At 43.0% G+C, this 25168-nt stretch overlaps 1 protein-coding gene across 6 annotated transcripts; it reads left to right on the plus strand.

The window, feature by feature from the left end:
• Positions 1 to 499: 499 nt before the first annotated feature.
• Positions 500 to 23178, plus strand: LOC121587867 (synaptic vesicular amine transporter). Of its 6 annotated transcripts, none has more exons than XM_041905111.1 (10): positions 500 to 573; positions 1279 to 1609; positions 10721 to 10957; positions 20150 to 20293; positions 20396 to 20534; positions 20626 to 20684; positions 20753 to 21348; positions 21435 to 21631; positions 21785 to 21905; positions 22711 to 23178. In XM_041905111.1, exons 3-10 carry the CDS (start codon positions 10744 to 10746, stop codon positions 22777 to 22779), a joined length of 1539 nt encoding a protein of 512 aa, XP_041761045.1. In that variant the 5' UTR covers positions 500 to 573; positions 1279 to 1609; positions 10721 to 10743; the 3' UTR covers positions 22780 to 23178. The 6 variants fall into 6 exon arrangements, with proteins under 6 accessions (XP_041761045.1, XP_041761040.1, XP_041761041.1 ...); XM_041905106.1 differs by lacking the exon at positions 22711 to 23178 and having other exon boundaries at positions 1279 to 1368; positions 1477 to 1609; positions 21785 to 22435; XM_041905108.1 differs by lacking the exon at positions 22711 to 23178 and having other exon boundaries at positions 504 to 573; positions 1307 to 1368; positions 1477 to 1609; positions 21785 to 22435.
• The last annotated feature ends 1990 nt before the right edge of the window (positions 23179 to 25168 follow it).

Genomic DNA, 25168 nt, shown 5'->3' on the forward strand with positions numbered 1-25168 from the left:
TGATGATGGCTGCGTATATCGTACTTTTTTGTTTTAAACCCATTTAATTGAGCTCGTGCGAAGCAAACAAGGACCAAAAACCGAGCGAAGCAAAGTGACGTGAACGAGAACCTTCGTGCGGTGTGAGGAAAGGATGATGGGGACCGATAGGAGCAGTAGGGAGATTTGGCTTTGGAAGTGCAATAAAAAGCGTGAAAGAATTGTATCCTGCCACCGAAGAAGGTGAACGCCGAAGCACACGATTGGGAAAACTGTTGCTATTGCTATAGCTTTTCCGGACGCAGCTTTCCGGTGATAGGTGAAAACGGGACAACTAGTGACAACGCACCGAGCGCACAACCGTTTCGGAACGGTTCGTAACGGTTCGGCTAAGGAGGAGGAGGAGGAGGAGGAGGAGGAGGAGGAGGAGGAGGAGGAGGAGGAGAAGGGGGGGGTAGAGGGGACTTCTTGCCAGCATCCATTGCCAGCTAGCCTAACGTTCGGAAAGAAAACGACCATTCGTTGGACAGCTGCAAGCGTGTCGCACAGTACGAGACTGGATCTCGTCACAGCAGGCCGCGGTTCTCTTTTCCGGTAAGATATCAGCGAAGAGTTATGTGTTTCGAAAAAGACGACATTCAAGTGACACTTGATATAGGGTTTTTCATGTTACATCTGGCAATCACTTGGCAACCTTAGCTTTTTCTTATATTTTGCGTCATAACTTCTGCAATACTGTGCTGCCGTGCGTTCGTGCTAATATTGGTACAAAAGTGTTAAAAGTGATGAGTCATAAACCGCCGTTTTCAGTGGCAAAAGCGATGGAAAAAACGGATTGTGCGCTGGTTTCTAATGAATTAAACTGATTAATATGCGAACATGCGACAAACAAAAACAGTGTACTGTGTAGTGTAATGTAGACTAGCCGGGTTTACTAAACATCATAACCATTCAATATACTCATACTGGTCCATAATATCTCGGAAAGACTAAAGTGATTACATACCCGCAGCTCAGCAGCGCAGTTTTACGTTTGATTTCAATATTGTTTTTCGTCAATTTATCGCTTGGACCCACTCGCCATGGTTGTTTTTCATAATATTTTCGCAATACTCCCCGGTTCAGAACCTAATCGAACGTTAACGCAAACGAACCGAATCGAATGCTCGAGCCGCTTCCCAGACCAGTCCGTCGGAAAATGGGAATCCAAACAGAAGCCGGAAAAATATTTGGTTCTGTTTCGATTCGAGTACATTTCGAAAAGTGTTGTTTTTTTACCCTGCTTTATACATCCTTCAGGTTGCGGTCTCCTTGTATACGTTTACAGGATAGCAAAAACACTCGTGAGAACACGTGGTTTAGCTGGTGTCCAGTGAGGCAGGCTCCTGGGTGAGTGCCATTCCGGTAGTGACGAATTTGCTGACTTCCATTTCAAGGAAGTAAACCACATACAGGCGACCTAATAAAACAGCGAACATTCGACGAAAAATTCCACAGAACCGCAGCCGTCGGGTATTCGAGCGGTACGGTACTGTCGCTAAGCTTCCGTTGCAAGATGAAGTGACATTGCTCCGCAGACTTCCGGTTCATTTGCGATCCCTCCCGTAGACCCACAACGCAACCGAATCATGTAAGTAACCAGCACTATGGGGTTGAGGAGGGTTTGCTACGCAGTATAAGAGCTTACTTTGCGGCATGTTGACTTGATGGTTCTAATCCTGCTGTGAAATAAACTTCTCTTAATATATTTTTTTGTGGTTATGTTTTGGAAAGATGCGAATCTTTCACAAATTAAAGTCAATCCAACCATTTAAATCCAATTAACAACGCCGAAAACTCAATTCTGTACGGTTGCCTGGCAACCAAAGGTGACGCTCTTTTCCGTTCAGCAAGCTTTCACCGTACTAAGGCCAAACAAATGTTGTGTATCATCCACACTGCACACGATGCGATACCTCGTGGAGTATCTATTTATATTTCAGCTGAACTTGAAATGCTGGGATGAAAAGAGAGTGAAATATATACCAAACTCGTGCCAACATTCGCGGCAACATGAGCAAGCGTCTCGGCCGGGACTGCCATGCCACGTGCGAAAAATGCCATAGCTGTGGCACAATATTTCCCTGTATCCTAGCACAACCATGCGGCTGTTGCCTATCCATTTCGCCCAAACCACCCGTCGTGCACAATCGTTGCTTTGAAAATGGCTTCCTGTAGTGTTTCATGTTTGTCGTTTTGCTTTTCGTGCTACACTTTTCGCGCTGCCTTTCCCTTATCCTGTTCGCACCTGGCAACGCGTGTACAAAAGGAACGGAATGAAGACTAGCTTTAAAAAATCGAGCTCTTTTACAGTCGGTTAGCAGCCGGGACCCGTTTACAGGTCGTTATCATCGCTGATTGTTGCTATAAAAGCGGTCGTACCAGAAAGCGGTCGTTCCGGATGAAACAAGACGAGTCGAATGCGAGGAACTACCGGAAGGAAGCAAGGACTTGAGGGCGATAGAAGCAGCAAATCACGCCGACAATTGGGAAAGCGTGGCTGCCATCGCATAAAAGAAGCAAAACTCTATATGTTGATTCGCAAAGCTTCCCCAATCGCGGTACTTTCCAACTACCGGCGGTTATTGGGTTCAGGGTGTAGCTTAACAGTTTTCCTTTATTGAACCTGATCGTTCTATTGGATGCCCGATTTCCGTTCCGTTCCGTTCCATTCAGTGAAAACAGGGTGAAATAATTATGCCCAAACGCACAAAAGTTGACAGATGTGGTACAAGGGTCAAGCTGATGTCAGAATTGGTCCGTGCGGCCCACAACCAGGAAACGGTAGAGCAACTTTTTACATTAAAATTTCATCATATTTTTACGGTCTAGCGCACGGCCGGCAAAAGTTTACTTGTATCTCAATTAATCCGTGAAGAAACAAAAAGGTGCAAAACCATCGGCACACAGTCGTGATTTTACTACAGAAAACAACGACACGAAAACTAGTCGGCTAGATTCTCAGAACCGTTTCAAACCCACTTGTTCACAGCGGTGTTTATCTTTTAGAGTGCTTTTCAAACCTTTTCCGTCGCTGCAGCGAACCATACCTGTGAAACACTACAGAAAGGTGAAAATGCTAATATTTACTTAAAATACTAAATATAGCTAATGGACCTCTTGCAAAAGATGTAGGACTGTTGAACTGCTTCGATATAGGCTTCTTTTCTCTTGATAATCACATTGAAGCATGTAAGAGGAATGTGTGGAAAATAATCTAAGAATGATCAGAGCTAAATGAATTAAGAACTAAAACTTGTGTTAAAAAATATTTTATCGATCAAATATCTATTTGTTTGATGTTTTGGGTTAATTAATAATATTTTTAATTATATCAGTGCGGGAGGTCAAAAATTTGCTCAAATTTGAGAACGACTTTGCCTTAATCGAGTGCGATAATCCATTTTTTTAATTCATATTTAACAATAAACATTCCTTTAACTCTTTAACTCCTTTGGACAGTTTTTAGTTTTTTTTAATTCATTTTCTTTATAAAACTTCATTACATTCGTTCGGGTTCGCTAGCACCGTTCAACTATCACACCTTAATGGAATACGTGTTTAAAATGTTCTTGTATTATGCCGTGTTACACCAAATAAATGTAAGTTGATTATGGAAGCCGATCAAAGCAAAAGCAGGAAAAATGCAAAACTTTCTAGGAACTAGTTTACAGAACTTCAAAATGTTTATTTGCGTCACACATCATACCATTGGATATATTTCCAACTTCTTTTTTCTATTTTGTTTTTTATTTATTTTGTGTATTTTACCATTTTGGTGTAATCAGTTGGTTTAATTATTGCTACATGACTGTGCTCTTTAAAAAAAACTGGTCCTGGTACATGTACATACTACAGTAAAATATTTTCAGGGATATTGATCATCATCAACATCATTAGAGTTGTTAAAAATAAGAAGACAATATTTTTGTGTAGTAACTAATAGGTAAAAATAACTAATTTCTGTATTAGTACCTTATTAAACCGCGGTACTATGGATTATTACCTAGTTACATCGCGCTCTGACACCAATCGAACAAAACATTAGACTCGAACAAACATATAAGGAACTTATATGGAAGTTCACTGTCAGAGATATCAAACAAACAAGACAAACATCGACTCGAACCTGGTCAAATTCCCTACATTTTTGATGTCTGATGTCTTGATATTATTTTTTAAGGAGTTTCTTTCCACAATTTCGCCCGTTCCATTCTAACAAATAATGCACTGAACGTACAATTATTTAGTCATTAGTAGTTATTTGTTCTAGTTACTTTTACACTACGAATTTATTACATCCGACTTAATACTATGTATTCTTGTCAGATACTGAAAATTAGATATTTTTGCTACTTACTTATCTGGCGCTACAAGCGCTTTGCGGTCTTGGCCTTCCTCAGGAGAGGCCGTAACCGCCACAGTGTCTCGCCTTCGTCTACCAGTCCATTATCCGTTTTCGATATTTTTGCTAGTTACTTTTAATCTTGTAGTTCATTCCACTCAGATCATCAGTTACTTGTAACTAGTTGCTCTTGCCAGTTAGTGCTAACTAGTTATTTTGCTAAGGTATTTCAAAGATTCACTTTTTTTTAATCTGACGACCAGTTACTAGTAACTATTAACTGTAACTAGTTCCTCATGGGAAAGTAACTGGTAAGCTTTAATTACTTATATTGTTTTAATTCCCATCTTTGATTGGAATGTGTATTCCCTTTTTCTGGACTGATTTCTATGTTGTTGAGCTTTCTTGGTCGACGGTTCGAATAATAATCCAACCACGCTTTTGTTTGTAGTATTCGATATCATTTGACTACGTGTCTAGTGATATTATTGTTTAACCTTATATCGAACACATTTCTTGCAATATACTAACTAACGTTGTAAGAAAAAAAAATCATACATTGGTAAATGGAAAAATACTACGGATTTATACTTAAGTTTATTTCAATTTAATGTCTAACTTTGTAAAATATGTACCATTTCTAACCTTTAGTTGCAATGCACCGCCGGTAAAACACGTCTGATTTGTGAGGCGATCGAGATAATCAGGTCTTTTCATCTCTGGCTTCTTGGATATAATGCAATAGCTGAGTAAAACTAACATGTTCTTTCCTTGACATTATGCACAGCTACGATTTGCATACACCGGAGAACGCTATAGGTATACCATAGCATTGTTTATTACGTTCCATTATAAATAAAACGGCAAAAAAACGAATTAAAAACAAGTTACTTTTTATATAAAAACTCCCAAATGCGGCGCTAGAATGGAATAAAATTATAGAAAACAAGCTTAATGTCTTGTAATCCTAGCAATATCAAAAACACACAAAACCTGTTCCGGATACACATGTGTTCCACGTGCTTTTTTTCGTTTTGGCAAGCACAAAAACATCCACCAGTCCAAGCTTTTTTCGGTCGATAAATGCTACCGTTTCGTTCTAAACGCATTAGGATAGCCCAAAAAAAATCTAAAGATTTGCTTTCTTTACTGTTTACGGCCCTAATATAAGACCGTCGCGTGGTTCTCCGTGCTCATATCCGGGGAAGATGGAAGAGGTTAGCCTTGCCAAATATTTTAAACTTAAAATTAAAAAAATACACACATCCAGGAAGATGGCAAGACACATCACAAAGCATCGCATCAAGACAAAAAGAGAAAAAAAATGAAGTAAAAGATCTCCCAAAAACAGGTTCTCCGTCCTTTCGGCGTTTGAGAGCTCGTTATCTTTCCAAGCTTCGCTTTGGTTTATTCGGCACTAGGAGAGCAAGTTCTCTCGTTCGTTCTTCTTCGTTCTTTCATCGTTCAATAAACACAAGAGATGAAAGTCATTCCATGCGGAGAATGGAGCAGTGGCAGGTTGTCTATAGAAGCGGGTGTGAAGCGTTTGAAGACGCGGCCACTGATACCTGTGGAGCCGCGCCGGTCGTGTGTTGTCCAACATGGATTATAACCGTCAAATGTGTGTGAAGCTAAGGAGGTTTGACCGGTCGTGTCTCATTCGAGGATGGCTTGACCGAAGCTCCAAAAACTGTGGCTTTTAAACCGCACGATGATGAGGAGGAAGATGTATGCCCCAATACAAATGAGGATGGGTCGAGATAAGTGTAGCTTTCCGATGCTGGACAACAGCTCGTTCTGTGCGTACATATACCTAAGCTTTATCACGCCTGAGTGTGAGTGTGTTTATGATCGACATCAGCAAAATGAAAAGAAGAAAGAGAGTAAGAATACCGAACGAGCCACACAAGGAGAGAGAGAGAAAGAAAGAGAGAACGAGAGAGAGAGAGAGAGAGAGAGAGAGAGAGAGAGGGAGAGAGAGAGAGAGAGAGAGAGAGGGAGAGAGAGCGAAAGAGATGAAAGAGAAGGGCACACAACGAAACTCATCTTAGAAGGGGCAACGCAGGTAATCGCTCGAAGGAGGTAGCGACTAAGATAACAGCGACGCATCGAGGGAGAAATGTTTTGTTAGTTTTTCTTAGCGATCCGCGCGGCTAGCATCGTGGCAGACGAGTGCCGATCAGACTGATCGATTTCGCGATACGTTTCTGTTACGGTGGTCTGAAATTTTCAAATCCCAAGCAACCCATACTCGTGGCTGCTCGAACGCGACCTCGCTATCTCGTTTGCTTAAGTGTAGAATAGAATAGTGCTGTACGTTTCGTTTCCAAACGCGTGTTGCGGTGTACCATCTAGGGAAAGTTTACGATCATCTTCCGTCGCTGTTGCAGATACAAGGCATTTAATTTGTGTTTTACGTGATTGATATGGTTAGGCGCTATTTTGCAGTTGTATGTTAGTACGGTCGTGGCAGTAGTTGGTGGTGTGCAAGTTTGTGAAAGGTGGTGTCTCGCGCTCGTTCTTTCTATAGTTCAAAAAGGTAATTTAATGAGAGATGGAAATGTAATCTGTTTACGTGCTGGCGTGTGTGATGACATTTCATTCATAACGATCTTGAAGTTCACTAAACCATGAACGACCTTTGACAGCGACAAATTCACACCGGTGTGCTAAAAAATGTGATGCAGCTGATCTCTTGAACAGGAGTTCGCATTTTTGTTTTACCGTCGTTTGTTTCTAGTGCTTGGTAAAGAACATGACAATAATTTTTACTCGTTCATAATCAAACAGGTTAAAATTTATTGTTCAAACAAAGTATCTAATAAGAACATGCATCTAGCGACTGTTTGATTGATTGTCCACGTGTTTTCTTCTGTTTTGCCTTTGGCTGATGTGCGCGTTGGGCAATTAATGCCTTGTTGTTTACTGACAGCTAAACCATAATCCCTATTTAAACTTGAACGTGACGAATTAAGAATGTTGCTTGTTGTGCTGTTATTTGAATTACCTTTTATTACCTTTTTTTTAAATAAGTGAGCGATTGTTTATGAGCGCCGTCGTTTGGTTAAACACATTTGGGTCGTAGATGAAGGGCCCTTGCTAGGGCTTAATACGCCGAGATGCATCGTCACACGCCTTGCTTAATTGTCAGAAATGAGGAAGTTGGCAAAATAGAATCAAGCATCACACACACACCGACATGCGCTGTGAAACAATTCGCGCACACATTTAGCAACTCATAAGCGTCCAGCAATCTAATAGCTGCATTTCACCTCACTGTACCATACAAGCCGGTGACATTCATTGACCACGGTCGAGCGATTAGCACGTGACGACCCGTTAGCTCCATTTTGGCTACCGCTACCGGGTACGACGGCCGCTCAACAAGACCCACTATGGCGCAGTTACCTTTTGTCTTCTCTTGGCAGCACGGAGAACCACAAGCGCAACGAGTCGTTCATGTGCTCAATCATCTCTTACCACGCATAGTTCACATTAGATAGGAATCTCTCCATTCCGCCCCATTCTGGTCAGGCCACGTTTAGTGCACGGTTTACAATCCACATCGCTTCACATACCGGCACCTGTCACGAATGCTACCAATCATCCATTCATCTCGCAAAGGTGGTCAAACGTGGATGAGTTGCAAGCGGAGCTAATTCATCGGCACCGTAGCAGGAGTACGGGGATGGGGGCAAACAGAGTCATTTGGCACTGCGCTGTTTGAGGCGCTAATCGGTACATCGCCTTGCATCCGGACTGGTAGTGTAAAACTTGCTGCACTATGAACATCGCAACCCACGCAGTGGTTTGCACGAATTGAAGAGCGCGTGATAGTGAACTTGAACGTGGACCCGACGCATTGTTGCCGATGGCATTGGATGTTCTAATTTGGAACGTGTGTACTTTTCTACCATTACAGTGCGGCACAACGGCTGCTGGTGGTAGCACGTGTAAATGGATATTGTTGTTAATGAGAACACCGCGCTGATGCCGGGGATTTTGGGGAAACATTTCAATGATAAACCGGCATAATTCAAACATGCAGCAAAGTCGGTCGAGGTGGTTACGTTTCGATAGTAGCATTATTTTGATTGCATGTTTCACTTCCCACACTCCGCTCAAACTAAACAAGTTTGATAGTGCAAGTGAAACTTTTTTATAAACCAAGGTACCTTTTTGTGTTTTTTAGGAAGTTATTTTCTGACACGTAGTGGGAGTTTTAGGCCGGTCTCGTAGTACAGTCGTCAACTCGTGCGACTTAACAACATGCCCGTCATGGGTTCAATCCCCAAATGGACCGTGCCGCCATACGTAGGACTGACTATCCTGCTATGGGGGGAAATCAATTAGTCACTGAAAGCCAAACCCACAAGTGGTGCAGGCAGGCCTTGACCGGCAACGGCTGTTGAGCCAAAAGAAGAATATTTTAGTAATCAGAATACCTTATTGTACTTAAAACATGGTGATATAGCTAAATCTACACTCCTAATATTAATATTCGGAAGCTTGCTAAATGACCTTCCTACGATCAAAATAACCTAAACACCTGAATGTTTTTTACCAACTTCCATTTTGCCTATATGTAATTTATTTACACATGCTGTTTATGTTCTGAATGTCTTATTTATACAGATTTCACACTTCACTCGTATATTTCGCTTCTTATTTCACAAATGTATAAGATATTGTTTAAAATAAAAAAAAATAACAATCATCGTGTGCGAGGTTTAGGACGTAAACTTATGAGTTTAGCAGACAGTGTTATTGTATTGTATCATTAATGTGTCAGAATCCCTGAAGGAAGTTTTTGTTCGAATAATTTCTAGTACCTTGTTTAGTAACTGGTGATTGTATACCGCCAATGGTCGATTGAATTAGTTTTTATTATATGTAACATATACTCTAATAATCGGGTAATTGTGGTATAATACGCCTTTTGTATAACTCTACTGCAAACTTAAGCAATTTTTAAATGATCTCAAAATTTGTGTTAAAAAATATTTCAACTTCCTTTCAACAGATGATCTACAATATGTTCAACATGTAAACTGAAAGAAGAATAGTGTCATTGCCTATGACAAAAATGGCTAACAGAAAAGAAGCGGCGAGCTTAATTCACTTGTTAATTAAGTTAAATTCTGTATCGTTTTCTCTTTTCATACAGATTCAATTCAGAAAACTTATTAAAAACAGCATGAGAAATCTGTGTTTGAGATTATCATTTTAGAAGATTAGTCAATGCGATTGTGAATCTTTTTGAGTCATATAGTTTGAACCATTTTCTCTAATATTATATATATTTGTTCGTACACCTTTATATGTGTTACTAATTTTCGCATTAGTAGAAATGGAAACTAAGCGATCGAAACAACTTGTTTGTAGGACGAAACTAACAAAGCAATAGATTAGGTACAATAAAGCATTCAAAATAATGCACAAAGAACAAATAGTCTTAGTTAAGTTGATTTTACGTGTCACTTCGTCTACAAGTGGGTCAGATGATAAAGTGTCCAAACTCCTATCGTCCCAACATTAGCCCATAACTTATCGTATCATTTCATGTCGGTTGAGTTCGACCAGTATCCCCAGGAAGGACAGTTATAATGCAGTGCGATATAACTGATTCGTGGTAGCGGAAATAAAAACGTCACCTTGGGAAATCATGAAATATGATACGGACTACTTTTCAATTGTCGTAAGACAGTACGGTCGGCTGTCGTTCGCAACCGTGCTGCAACCATCCTAATCACCATTAGATCCTTCCGCAATCGTTGCGTGCAGAGTGTGGGTCCCCGCAGAAATCGTCCCTTCCTCTACCCCAAGCTTCTCCCTCTCCTTCTACGACAATACAATCGTTTTCCATTGCTTCTACGTTTCCTGTATCTCATCCTATCCCGCGTTCCTCCAGCAGAAACCCACGCACTGCCACCCAGACGTCTACCGAGCGTCTTGGGCGGTATTTTACTTTAATCTCGCCGGCAATGCTTCCGCAGGAACCGACCCATGCCAGTACCAGTCGGTCTTTGATCCCACCTCTGTGTCCCTTCCCGTGCGGACCCAACCACCACATCGTGTACCTTCCGTTACCTCCCCCTTGCATCGGCACGTTCGCAATGGCGAAAGAAAATAATCCGCTTTTCATTTCAATCTCTACTTTCCTGTTCCGCTTTTTGGCGATGGACGCCCAACCACCCACCAACCAACCAACCAACCTGGACCATCGATGTAAATGCGGGCCCGACAACTGACAACACCTCCACCGACCACCGCGTGCTAACACCAACCGTGTGCAAAATGTCTGGAATGGGTTGTTTTGGATCGCTCCCTTGCTCACAATTCCAACTCCCGCCCCGGCCGCTGGTGTCGAGTAAGCTGAAATGCAAGCAACGGTCTCGGAGGGAAATGGTCAGGGACCCAACAGCAGTAGCAGCAGCACCGGCCACAATCACAGCTCTTCTCCGAAACTGCCGCCACCCGGCTCGTGGGCATCGCTGAAGGCAAACGTGATAAGATGGCGCGGCTCAAGGAAACTGGTACTCGTCATCGTCGCCATCGCACTCCTGCTCGACAATATGCTGCTGACCGTCGTTGGTAAGTTTGGGTGATGGCAATTGTGGCGAAGACCAAGAACAAGGCATATCCAGTTTAATTATCCACAGCACTAAAATTAACTTTAGCTTAAATAACACATGCACTTTAGCATCTTTTGCCACATCTATCAAAAGAGTCCTTTGTCAAAATAATCAACGCTTCGACCCATTCGTGCAGTCATATTTGCAGCTTAATTTAAAAAAAGCTCACCGAAGCATGTCGGTTGCGGTGTAATATGGTGCAAAACTTTCATATTTGCATAATAGCTCAGAGCTCTCAGAGCCGCTCTAAGTGCTCATTTTGAGTTCAACTGTTAAATCAAATGGAATTATGGTCACAATAAAGAGCCGAGCTATACTGCCGTTCAAAGCGCTGCGTCTCTTTTCGAGAAAAGCTTTTCGTTAATTACACAACAGCTGCACGACACAGCAGGATAAATGTATTGAATATAACGCAAAGCAGTGTGGTTCCGACGTTGTAAAATGGTTTTCACTCCATCATCGACGAATAAACTTCACACCACCTTTACACTTTCTTTGCTTCCCTTCTACACGAATAAGGAGCTAACAGGAAAAAAAACACCACCGTTGTCTAATAGACTAATAAGGGTAGTCCCGACCACGCCAACGAAGGACGATGAATCATTTACCCTTCCCAAACCCTACGGCAGCTACCGGCAGCAGTCGCTTTTACTTCCAGTGATGGAAAATTACAATCTTCCCGATGCACGCCACTGCTGATGAATGCTATTTTTACCAACACTCCCTGCCACAAGTGCCAAGTAAGTCGGCGATAGGTTGAAGGTTCGCCACTTTCTTCGCCATCGCTTGCCAGTGGCAGCATCTTTCCGCACAGCGCTCAAAACAAGAAATCGTTTTCCCAATGGCAGCGAAGTAAAATCATTTCCTTCGCACAGGATTACGGATCACTGTGGAGCGGGATTCGTACGATTGCGAGCAGAGCCGTCTTCCTCCTTGCGCTATGCGTTTCACCTCCCAACAAAGGATGGCCGCTTACTGCCCGCCTACTGTCCAAAAAGCGCGTCAACAGGCAGCATAATAGAATGAAAATTGTTTCTTTAAAGCCACTTATTCGGCAGCAGATCCTAATCAGCTAGCAGGAACGTAGCTGATACTGAGGCAATTGCCGCTTTTGCCTCACTCCCAGTGCTGCGGAAATGGAACGGAAAATGGTCGCACCGGAACTCTTGGTAGTGCCGGAAAAGGCGCACACAATCCGGAGACGATGGTGGAAATCGCTTCCCCGTCTTTGGTCTTTTGCTCATTTTACTCACTTTGTGGCATGTGGCTTTGTTATATTTTACCACTCAACTGTTGCATGCGGTTGAGTTCGTTTGGAATGGATTTTACTGGATTGTGGAAAGCCACCAAGCTTCCCGCAACGTTTAAATTATACTGTTAACATTTCTGATTGAGCATACACTATGCTTGTGAAGCTGTAAAGCATATATTAACATATTTCTTGTTCCAAATAACAAGTTGATTCACAAAAAAAGTAGTGTATGTTTCGAAAACTGCCTGCTACAACTTGTTTAAGGACGTACGACATTGCAATCGTTTTCCGGCCATGCCTTTGAACATCGCGTATGAAACAATGAAAACGGTGGAATATAAGACCGTTGCTAAATGAAGTGCACTACATTATGACCTCTGAAGTGCTTCAACACGATCTGCACACGCATTCCGCTCGTCTGAGTCGAATAGGCTAAAACATGGTCCTTTGAATGTATGCCAAACGGAGAATCTATTTCAGCTTCACCGGCAACGTTGAGTGTCTTGCACAAAAAATAGACTATTTCATTGAAGGAATGGTAAACGGTTGAAGGACCAAGCTTTGTTCACAAGTACCAGTAAAAGAGAGCGAAAGCGAGAAAGAGGGAGAGAAAGCAAGAAAACAAGAAAAGCATAAAAGCCGTTCGTACCCTGTCAGACCTCCCAGCCCATTATTCTGCATGCAACTTGTTGCATTTTCCGGCATACGGTGCACCAAAAGGACAACGAAAAAAGAAAACACACTGTGAATAGTAAACGGTGTCGAATGGAAGTGGTGCATTATAATGTCGCTGCGATTAGGTACATTCTTTCATTTGTAAGAAATAGCTGAGAAAAAGGGACAGTGCAAACAGATGCAGTCCAATAATTAAGTTTCATAATAACTGGCTTTAAATATCATTTCCGTTCACTGCTTTGTTTAATGTTATAATTATTTACATTGTCCTAATTAACTGCATGCTTCGCTAAAAGATTATAGTAAAATTTGAAGATTATTTGAGGTTGAGTTGCAGTTTTATTAAGTTGCAAGAGTCATGGTCTGTTCACTAACATGCAAAATAGTGACAATAGTTTGGCTGTTTTGTTGTACAATAAACATCGAAGAAGATTTTTTTTTTAAATATTTTTTACACTTCCAATTTAAAGAAATGTTTGAATCAATAAGTTATCTGTTGAAGTTCTTACAATCACTTAAATTTGAAACGTTCTAAAAAATGGTTAAATTAAATAATCCCCGCATGGGTTTGAAACCATTAAAACGATATTACAAGACATCAATTTGTTTGGATAGTCATTCGTTTAAGGAGCATTCTTTAATGGATACTGATACGATTCTAGCGCACTGTACACTGCCATTCTGTTCAGCACAATTATTCATCCAGATGGGGATAATGAAAAATGGTCCCGTTGGCGATTTATCCCCGGCCGTAATGGTAAGAAGTATGCAGTAAATGTAACGTAGAAGTGTTTCTCACATTCGTGATAAACGGAACGCTATATGGGTTAGAGGCACCAAACGCACAGCATCATAACAACCCTTTTGATTACGCTCATACACACACACTTACAACGGTTTACGATTCGCATTGCGGCCATCGATCGATCCGTGCTAGATCGGCTCTAGAGAGTCGTATTTCAGGTGTCCAGTAGTGGTTTCGCCTCTGCACAGGCAAAAAGTAATTCAAGGGAAGTGCGTCCTTTTTCACGTGAATGACCTGGCATTCCGGCACCTACCTCAATGTTAGCGTGGATGGGTAACTTTGTGTGTGTGTGTGTGTGTTGATTTGGAAAACCCCACTTTGTACCGAAACAAAACGGAGAACCGAAGTGGGAGTATATGCGAGGATTAAATTAAAAGGGTATTATTTGTCGATATTATGCGGAAACGTTTAAATGACGCAAGTGGTATCGGTTGACGGTGCTGTAAAACTCGCAAACGGGTGTAATACGTGTTTACCCTTCGAACGGGCTGTGGTTGTCGTTGGTGAGCGGTGACCTCTGGGAACACGATTTTCACGCATTCAACATTCGGTTGGTAGTCTTCGTTTTTTATGCAATGGTGAAACAGACATGAAAAGCCTGCTCCCTGCTTTTGACAAACGAACCACATAGATGTGTCGTGATCGATGAAAATGTGAACGGCTTCGAAATACTATAAATCATTCACGGACTCGGTCACACTTGTGTTCGCTGAACTTTAAGCTGTCAATGGCAGCGATGGTCTAAGTGGTTTAATCCGTGATGTAGTATCACGTAACTGACAAACGTACAGTAATATGTAACTGTAAGTGATACTTTTTCATGGTTGATCCGCACGCATATTGGTAAAACAATGGTAGCGAATCTGACAGCCAGAAGGAAAGTGCGTCAACGCGTATTTTCTCTCTTATTATTAATACAACCAATGCAATACAATATTAATACAATTCAATAATTAATATTCTGAAAAAAATTAGCAGCACTAAAACATTTCAAATGAATTATTGTAGGAAGCGAACAAAATTTCAGTTTTCAAGCGGTCACGTTGAAATTGTAATGATTGAATTTTATGGTTAGCCAGTAAATACGTAGCAAACACACACACGCACACACACACACACACACACACACACACACACACACACACACACACACACACACACACAAGCAGAACATATATTTGGTATTATTCACAGCCGCACGTCCTTACACTTCCATTGTGTACCTTTGACGTCCAGCAGCAGGACCAGACGAAAAGAACATAATTTTCCGATTAGCAGCCATTACGAATCGGTTCGCAAAAAAATGACAATGAATTACACACGCCGTCTCTACTCTTCCTGTACTGCTCTCGTACCTTACTGCTTACGAACATTCATATTCAACACGTTGGAGCTTAAGGGGATTGTTTGGTCCATGCTCGCTGCGATGTGCGGAAATGGACTGTGGGCGAGGGAACAAAGTCAACGAGCTGGAAATTCGGTTTACTTTAGGTGGCCGTCCTTTCCGAGATATGTGGTGAATGTGGATGCCCAATGCTTCCTGAGTGTCCATTGAGGGGTTTTTTCGCTCTTTCTTCTTTGTCTGTCAAGCGCGTTCTCACGGATGGAGGCGCCTGGTAGGATAACGACGGACACCGAAACGGAAGCTTCAAACGGCAGTGTGAGGCGTGAAAAATCGTTTGACTCGTGGATTAGGAATCTGTTAATGAGGGTAGCATCCACCTTTTCCGTTTGCCTATGATCTCACATTGGAATTGGAGATGAGAACTGATCCTACCATCAACACTAGACACTAGCACTTTGAGGCATATGTGACAGCGTACCGCTTCAAAAGGTTGACAACGTTGCACCCGTTCTCCATTCTCAGAGGCAAAATAATAAAGTCTAACACGAAAGGAGCCAAATAAACCACAAATTCCCAGCACCAATACGTACGTACGAGCGTTGTCTTTTCGCACCAGATTTGCTACGTGCCTTGCTGGAGTAACCCATACGCTATAGTTTAGTGACACTTTCTTACTCCCCTTTGGTCGGCGAAGTAAGCGAAAGCAACAGACAACACCATTAGTCGTAAGCCGCACCAAATGTTACAAAGCAGAAGACGGGCAGCTCAGCAGCGAATATGCTTCCAGCGCTTGGGGCGAATGGAAAAGCTATGTCCTATGGATGGTTTATAATGTCTTAATCACCATATAACTCGTAGGAATGTGATAATATTTCCCATTGTACTTTTATCGTCTTGAAAGCATACGTATGTTTGCTGCCTGCACGCTATGCGCGGCTATGCGAGACAATGGTGGGCGAAGATATGACCGACGGTCCCATGACTAATCGTAGTGTATCTGTCAAAGTCGGCACAGGGTGCCGGATTTAGTTCTGCTGAGTAGGGTATGAAATGATCGTACGGTGTAATGCGGGTATTATCATCTATTTTTCACTCTCGTATTTGCGAGTAATTCAGTAATGAAAGAATTTCATAAATACATTTCCAGTGCCGTTTGATGTGGTCCCAGTAATTTTAGTTTTCCATTCTTTTAGTGATGTATGGCATGGGACTGGCTTTTAATTAACGTGTCATTCAAGCCTTTTTTATCTTTACATTACGATCAATAGACGGATTGAAACTGATGGATGTTTCGTTTCGATTGTTTATCACTAAACAAAATCACCACAAGAATTGGACAGACACGGGAGTTTTGATTTAACTGAAACGTTGAAAAACAATTTTTCCTTTGCATGATTCGTGGTTATGAACTAACAACATTTACCACAACCACCATTACCGCCCAGTTTACCGCCATAAAGTGACAAATGAAACGGTTCCCTTTCTTCTCGCTTTCTGTGGTTATGGCGGTTCTAGCTTACATGCCATCATTCTCACCACGATTCATTTGTGCTTTCCTTCTGTTACTAAGTATAAAGCATCGAACTAGAAGAGCTATACTACCGAATTCACTGTACACAGTGGAGCACTCTCTGCATCAAAGATCACAGTTGAGGCGGGTTTGTTTGTTCATGCGTTGAAGAAATTGTGGCGATAATGAGCAAGTCAGTCATCAGACGCACTCACCGTGTGCTAAAATAAAAGGATAAAGCTCATAAGAAGCCAACAGAAGGTCGCCATACCTCGACGGGGAAAAATGAGCTACCGTCAGATGTGGTAAACGACAATCCGCGGTCCAGGGGCCATGGTTCTATAGTTGATGGGGGCAAAGGGAAGAAAATCATTTATAATTTACCGCACAGTCGTTAGCCAACATCATTGGTTCAATTTGGCATTGTTGGGAGAACACTTCCTGCTGCTGTTAAACTACCACCCATGGCCGTCGTCGTCACCATCACCATCGTCTGTCTTCGGTATGCAGGGTTGTGATCGTTTAGCAATGTGGGTGTTCGTACGAGGAAGCATTCTCTACCTCAGCATTGTCCACATTCCGGACGCTCCGATGTCGATTTCAATGTGCCCGTAGCTGGCTGCACAGGACAAGATAATGGACCGATTGACAAAGTATTTTCCACAGCATTCCGATGCTCACTTTTCCGACGGTTGCAATGCCAATGGGATCTGTTAAACGCTTGCTGTAGCGGCTCCGATGATGAAGTAAGACACACTTGTTGGGGATGTATATTTGAACAATGTGAAAGTAAAGGTGTGAACCATTGAACGCTATTGTGAGAGGAAACAAACGATATCGAAATGGAAGCTTCATTATATTGCGTATTAAAGTATTAAACTATTTTTCACCACTGAAAAAAAAAACATTTAAAAAATAAGAAGAGAAAAGTTTGAGTTTTTTATTGAGTTTAAACTTTATGGTAAAATTTCTTTTGAATTTTTTCTTTGCACTACAAATGCCCATAAATCTCATGTTTTGTTTCGCATAAAAATAGACTATAATATAGTAAGAACTTAAGTAGCACTATCAAATTGCTGCACTGCAGTATACTGTTCTTACCTAACTTAAGTGTCTTTTCCACATTTATTTTATTAGAAGTATATAATTAATGAAAACCGAGGCACTCAAACTCTCGCTGCCAGCCGAGCAAAAATACCGATTTACTAGCATTTTAAAACAAATAACAATAACAAAAAAAAACTCAAACGCCATTGCCTGAGATCACCATCAAACCTGAAAGGATGAGGACGATGGCGTGAAACAAGCTGTTAATTTCTTGTTTATTAACGGCTAAACGAGTTAAAGGGTAATTTAATTGGCGGGCTGTAAGCTTTTCCAAGCAGCGGTGCCCGCTGGCAGTGATGATAACGATAATAACACGGCAAACGCCGTCAGGCGGTGTAGGGGAGGAAAATTATTCTACGAAACGAACTGTAACTAATCCTTTTCTCCTTCGGGCGGTAGCGCATTCGATGGGACCAGAAACGTACCTACCACTTCCACAGAGTTTGTACTGCCACTTTCCAAACACTGATAGATGAAGTTACGCTTCCTGACTAATTACCGTACAGGCAGCTTCGATTGGCTTCGATCGGTATGGAAAACCGGACGCACCACTCGTTCCAAAACCTCCAAATGGTGTGGAAATTCGTTCCTTTGCCGGATGAGTCGAAGTGTTGCAAACATACACACTGGTGCAGGCAACCGACGTCTCTGTTCCGCATCGATCAGAACTTACTTACTACCGACCGGGGATGTAAATATACTTCTTCAACACTTATCTGCATGCGTGCTTTAAACGATGAACGATAAGGCTGTAATAAATGTATGCCTTACCTTCTTCGAGCGTTGTACGGTGGGAGAACGCCGCAGCCACAGCACCTAGCATCGCCATCAGCATCAAGGCCGATGTGCCAATGATCACACCGACTGTAACGAAAGTGTCGAAGAGTGCCCTGAAAGCACGGCTCTCTGTATCATAATTGAATCATCCAAATTTATTCGATTACAAAATGGTTCGCTTTCATGTGCTGCATCATGTGGCGCGCCTCCGAGCACTTCATTTTAGTCTGATTGTCTTTGATACGGAGCGCAGCATACGATGGTAAGGGAAGGAATTGGCCAACCATGGTGATGAAGCAAAAGGCAAAAAGGGGAAAACCGGTGCTCGGGCTTTGCTAGGAGCCATCGAAGGAATAGATCAATACTTCGCACAAATCGATTGGTGTCGCATGGTACGCAAAACGGAAACGGTGCTATTAGGCGTAATTGCGCTTTATACAATTCCCGCTACATAGCAAGCAAACGGATATGCTGATGAACCTTCCCGTTCCTGTTGAACATGCCTTTTGGGAGAGTTTTCTCAAATTGCAAAATCGGAATATTCCGTTTTAATATTGTAGCATGGATGTTATTCCATTGGAAACAGTAGATTAGTAGATAATTAAAACCTTGCTCTCCGGCAAAAGGTGGGTTCGAGCTAAAGTGAAATCTCAATTAAACACACAATCAAAAACTAACAAACCAAACTCAGTTAGCTGCCTTTCCGTTCCCGCATGACAAACCAGGCGGAAACACGACAAACAAGGGTGCTGATGTTTCAAGCCGTGTTTGCATCCCCCATTTACCTTAAAGCAGAGGGAAAATACTGGGAAATACCCCCACCCACTTCCGGGGCGTTGAGGTTCGCCGATGCAAATTCTACACTGCCGGCGGGGTGTGGTGGCTTGGAATCTCGGAAGGAAATGGGAGAGAATTGACAGTTTAATTTCAACTTTCATTTAAAACTAAGATAATTCAATTACTCCACTGTAGTAGTGGCGGGCGTGCACGTGCACTATGCCGTTTCCTATCAAGCCATCTGCTGTGAGCATCACTTTCACCGTGATCGTCATCATCGTTGCAATAGATGGAAAAGTCTCCGTCCCTGTAGGTGTACGTTGTAGGGAGGGGCGTAAGCACCGTTGATTGTGTTATTATGCACGGGCGAACCTGATGAAACTGACATCGATATTCGTCTTGAGGATGCAGGATACAGATACAGGACACAGTGTGTGCTGTGCTGTGGTTCCACACTTTGTTTCGTAAAGTTTCTACTTTTCCCCATAGCCACAACGGTCGGGAGATCTTGTGTCAAACGGGGTCGAACCCTGGGGCAAAACCATATTTGTTGAATCTGTTGCACCGAGGAGAAACCGCTGGTACAGATAAGAAATCATCAAGGCACCCCACCCCGTACCGTATACTCGAGCAAACCCATCAAACGATGTCGTCGGTATGGACCGTAAAAGCAACACCTTTTCGGTAAAGCAACATACTACTACTCGGACACCCCGGTAATCACAAGTAGCAAAACGGGTGGCTCTATGTCCAGCATCATTCCATTACAGATTATTAGGCGTTAGTTTTATGGTTCGGTTTGAAACACGGTTGCACATCATCTACCTTTAGTGCGCTCGCCTCTGCTCGTACTGTACCGTTCCTTTGTTTCCCATTTCCCAACCCACCCTGTTTCCCCCACAGTGCCAATCATTCCGGAGTTTCTTTACGACATCAGACACCCGGATGCACCGCTGGCCAGCTTTCCCAAGACTCCGCCGACCACACCGTGCGAGAAGGAGGTGACGACACCGTACAATGGCATCGACGTTACAACGCAAGGTTACGGTAGGTTCTGCTCCTCGAATTCCAGCGAGCACTTTTGGCAAGAGTAACAACGCCTTGGGCCCCCGTCCGCCCTGCTTTCTTGCGCTTCCCCTTACGTCACAGATAATGCTAGCTGGTACGCGGAACGGGAGGAACGGCACAAGGAGCTGGTGGAGGAAACGGTCGAGGTTGGGCTTATGTTTGCCTCGAAAGCATTCGTCCAGCTGCTGGCCAATCCCATCGTGGGACCGTTGACACACAAGTAAGTATCGCGGTACTAGGCCCTACCGAACCGTGCGGTGTACTTATTCCCTTTCTACTTCCGCGTTGCTTCGTTTATTGTCCCCACACAGAATAGGCTACAGCATTCCGATGTTTGCCGGGTTCGTCATTATGTTTATCTCCACCCTGAGTAAGTAATTGTCGCTCTCTCGCCCCTAAAGCGTCTTACACTCATTCCGTCCGTTTGGTTTCGTGCAGTTTTCGCATTCGGAAGAACGTACTCGGTACTGTTCCTGGCTCGCGCACTGCAGGGTATCGGATCGTCCTGTTCGTCGGTGTCCGGCATGGGCATGCTGGCCGATCGCTACACGGACGACAAGGAGCGGGGGAACGCGATGGGCATCGCGCTCGGTGGACTGGCACTCGGTGTACTGATCGGGCCACCGTTCGGTGGCATCATGTACGAGTTTGTAGGTAAATCGGCACCGTTCTTGGTGCTGTCGGCGCTAGCCCTGGGCGATGGGCTGCTGCAGCTGATCATGCTTCAGCCGTCCGTCGTGATCGAGGAGTCGGACCCGCCGTCGCTGAAGGCGCTCGTCACCGATCCGTACATCATCATTGCGGCCGGTGCGATCACGTTTGCGAACATGGGCATTGCGATGCTGGAACCGTCGCTGCCAATCTGGATGATGGACAACATGGGTGCGAGCCGATGGGAGCAGGGTGTCACCTTTCTGCCCGCCTCGATCAGCTACCTGATCGGAACGAATCTGTTCGGTCCGCTGGGGCACCGTATTGGCCGGTGGCTGGCGGCGCTGCTGGGACTGGTTATTATCGGGCTGTGCTTGCTGTGTGTAAGTATTGATCGCGTTGAGCACCAACAGAGAACGGAAGCGAGAGCGTGCCGCTTTAATCAAACGATGGTAACCCTCCCGTACAGATTCCGATGGCTACCTCCATCAACCATCTGATTTTGCCGAATGCGGGGCTCGGATTCGCTATCGGCATGGTCGATTCTTGCATGATGCCCGAACTCGGCTATCTGGTGGACATTCGACATTCGGCTGTGTACGGCAGTGTGTACGCCATCGGAGACGTTGCGTTCTGTTTGGGTTTCGCCATCGGTCCAGCCCTAAGGTACGTTCACATGACCTCCAGTTGTGTGTGTGTGTGGGAGGGGGTTTTGGAAATTAAAACTCAACCAGCGCCACGTACGGTACACTTGACGGGAGCTGCTTTATTTATCTAACGTCGACCCTTTTCGCTTTCTTTGCGCAATTCATTCCAAAGTGGCACCTTGGTAAACACCATCGGCTTCGAGTGGATGCTGGTTGGAATTTCGATCCTTTGCTTCGCTTACGCACCGCTGCTGACGTTCCTGCGAGCACCGCCGACCAAGGAGGAGAAGAAGGTAAGCATCAACGGCATCGACAATGCTGGACTGTCGCTCGAAAGTGGACCGTGCAGTTCGTCCCAAACCATTGATCCGTCCTCGATCGAAAAATCCCCATCGAATGGGAAATTGACAAACGGAACAGGGTACACGAACGGGGCCGCCGAAACGGCCGTCCATTGTCCATCTCCGAACGGGGGTGAACATTTTGTCACGAAGCTGTAGGTGTTCCTTTTTCGTGTAAAATCGTGTACTCAGGGCTTTGCCAGCTTCTCTTGCCCACCCCTACCCGGAAGCACTCTTTCTGCTGGATCTGTACCTCCTGCAAAGGTCGTTGTAATTTAACCTCCATACTAGCGTGCGTACGTGATTATCTTCAGTAGCTCGTGGTGGTTTAGTTATTAATACTTTTGGTTTCCTCCTAGATTATGTACATTAATGTGTAGTTCAATATCGTTTGAATTTACGGCTGCGATGTGTGTTTATTTGTAAGAACCAATGGTGTCCTCTGTTTGGAACCAAATAAAACTTTTTATTTTTTAAAAACATTTTTGTTTGTTTGATGCTTACGATTTTTATATTTTCGCTATTTCTGTTGTATGGGTTTGTATTTTTCATGGTAATTGTTACAGATTGTTTTAATTGTTTATTTCATATAATTTGTATAATTTATTTCAACATTTTTCTGGCTTCGTTTAAGAATCAATGTCTACTCCAGCACAACTCTAGGTACATCCCACATGTTATTACAATGCCACATTTTTATGCGCCATATGAGCCAAAAACACATTCATTTTATCATGCTTAATATTTGTTCTTACAGTCCCTCATCGTCGGAGAGCGCTCGTCGGTACGTTACGTCACGTACCAAAATGAGGAAGAGGACGAATAAAACTGTTCCATTCAACAAACCAACAAGGTTTCCCCATGTACGACACTTTGCCCACAAATTGAATCAAACTGAACGATAGCAACTGAAGCAACAAAACCAAGAGATCAGGTACATTTTAAAGACTGTAATCACGCCAAAACTGCATCGCCACAATCAATCAATGGATCAAACGCGAACTTTTCCCCAGCCTTCACTATTGTAGAGGCATGCCTAAGAAGAAGAAGAAGAAGAAGAAGAAGAGAAGAAGAAGAAGGAAAAAACAGCAAAACATGATAGAATGAATGTGCAACTTTGAAGGAACAATAATTTGGCCCAACATGGGGTATCCGTACCCTCACTTGTTATGCGAAGCACATGGAACAGCAATGTTTCCCACGATGATACTAGTTTATGCTTGTTGAAAAAAGTCTTAACACACAAATCATCCGTAGCAGCTCCTCTAAGCGGCTGCTACGCTTTACTTAACAATCGACCTACACACGCATGTCCCTAGAACACAGCACCGATCACGGCACACTCTAAATCGCATCTATGCTCATAGCCTTGACTATGAGCCACACCGTCGGAATAAAGAAGATGGAAAGATAAACTATTACTATTAGCTTTAACAATCTATAATTACTCCCTGCAAAATACTAAGTCAATCGGTTTCGTCCATGCTTTTGGGTGACACTACGCCAGTAGAGAGGATCGTTTCCTTTGAATCCCATAGCACGCATAACAGCAACAGTGTAAAGCGCAAATTCGGTGATTGAAAGGGTGACATTCAAAAGCAGGGATCGAAATCGACCTGGCCTACTGCGACCAGACGAGCGTGCAGTTCAGCAAAGCCGCAGAGTAGGATCTTCGTATCCAAACCCGGTTGTAATATACAGTACTGTCTGTGCCACTTTCAAGGTGAGTTTTCGCTGACCGCTGCAAGCGCAAACACGGTGCAGAGATCACTTTGCTGCCAAAGCGTTTAACGTTTGTTCGGTCAATTGAATCGCTAGCAACCGAATGGTACAGATGGGACAGTGTTTTTTCTTTGCTTTGGAGACGTACCACCGACAAACCGACGAGACACTTCGAACAAAATTAGCTTCAAAAGTTGTCTTCTTATTTCAAATGATAATACGTTAAACACTAGCGCCATCTCTATAACGATTCGCTTACTACACTGACACAGAGGAGAAATTGCTAAAACCCCTTTTTATTTTTCTCCCCAACTTCCAACGAAGAATATTTTCTCCGCTTCTCACATCATTTGTTTTGATTTGGAAACCCATCAAATGATTTTTCTGGGTATTTTGTCCAATTATTTTAGCCTGTCCAAAATATTTTTTTTTAGTAAAATCTTGCCTAATACTTCCTCCGCCATTTGTACTTGGAAAAGTTGTTTTCATGTAAGCAGCCGCGAACAGAGCTGTTTTTGATAAAAGTGTTCGCCTTCATTGCAAATGACAGTACTTTCGTGTGGGACAGTTTTGTAACGCAAGTGTCACGTCGGTTTGTCTGTGGACGTACTTCGGCTAAAACTGCCATTTACTGCTACGAACTGCAAAACAACACTTCACAGCTCCTGGTAGGCGGTGTGGCTGTATCAATGCTGGAAAAAATACTATTTAATAAAAACCAAATACACACACAAAAGATCTAAAACAAAACATGTTATCCACTTGATCGCTTCATGTTATCTTGTTCGTTAGCTATTAAACAACACCTATCTTGACAATGTCCTAGCCGTGTCCTTAGCAGTGTAGGATGTTGTGAGATACAAAAATCTGACCAAGATATGGGAAAACAAATACGATACTAATACTGCATGCATGTTTTTACCATGCAAAACCACACTACTCTTAACTAACTGCTCTTCACAACTAAAAATGCGTTCCGTAGTTAACATAACGCGCTACCAGTATTTTCTTATAAATGAGAAATAGAGCATTGCTACACTGCTGCTAATCACGTAATCGCTGTCTATAGCTTGTACTTACAAGCACTAACAAATAATCAATGTAAACAAAAGCAACGTATTTCAGGTGTACTCCAAAAATCACATCTTATAGAGTTAAACATACGAACGAAAGTCTCATTCTTGCAGTTACACTAGCTCCCACAGTGCAGCCACAACAGAAGGGGATGCACAACATCACAACCCCGGTAGGTGGTGGTGATAGTCTCTTTGCAAAACTTGAATGGCTGCAAGATTCGCTAGACACTATCGCTCACCGAGCTGACATTGTGGGTTCTCAGAATCATTATCAGAATCACTAGCTATCTACTATCTAGTCATTATTATTACCATTGTTATTATTATTAAAATATACGATTTGAGTTGTTTCAACAACACCTCTAGGTATACAGCATACTTAACCCTATTGACAGGTATCACAAGGCAATAAAAAGG

This window comes from Anopheles merus, chromosome 2R, assembly GCF_017562075.2.
Source record: "Anopheles merus strain MAF chromosome 2R, AmerM5.1, whole genome shotgun sequence".
Classification (NCBI taxonomy): Eukaryota; Metazoa; Arthropoda; class Insecta; order Diptera; family Culicidae; genus Anopheles; species Anopheles merus.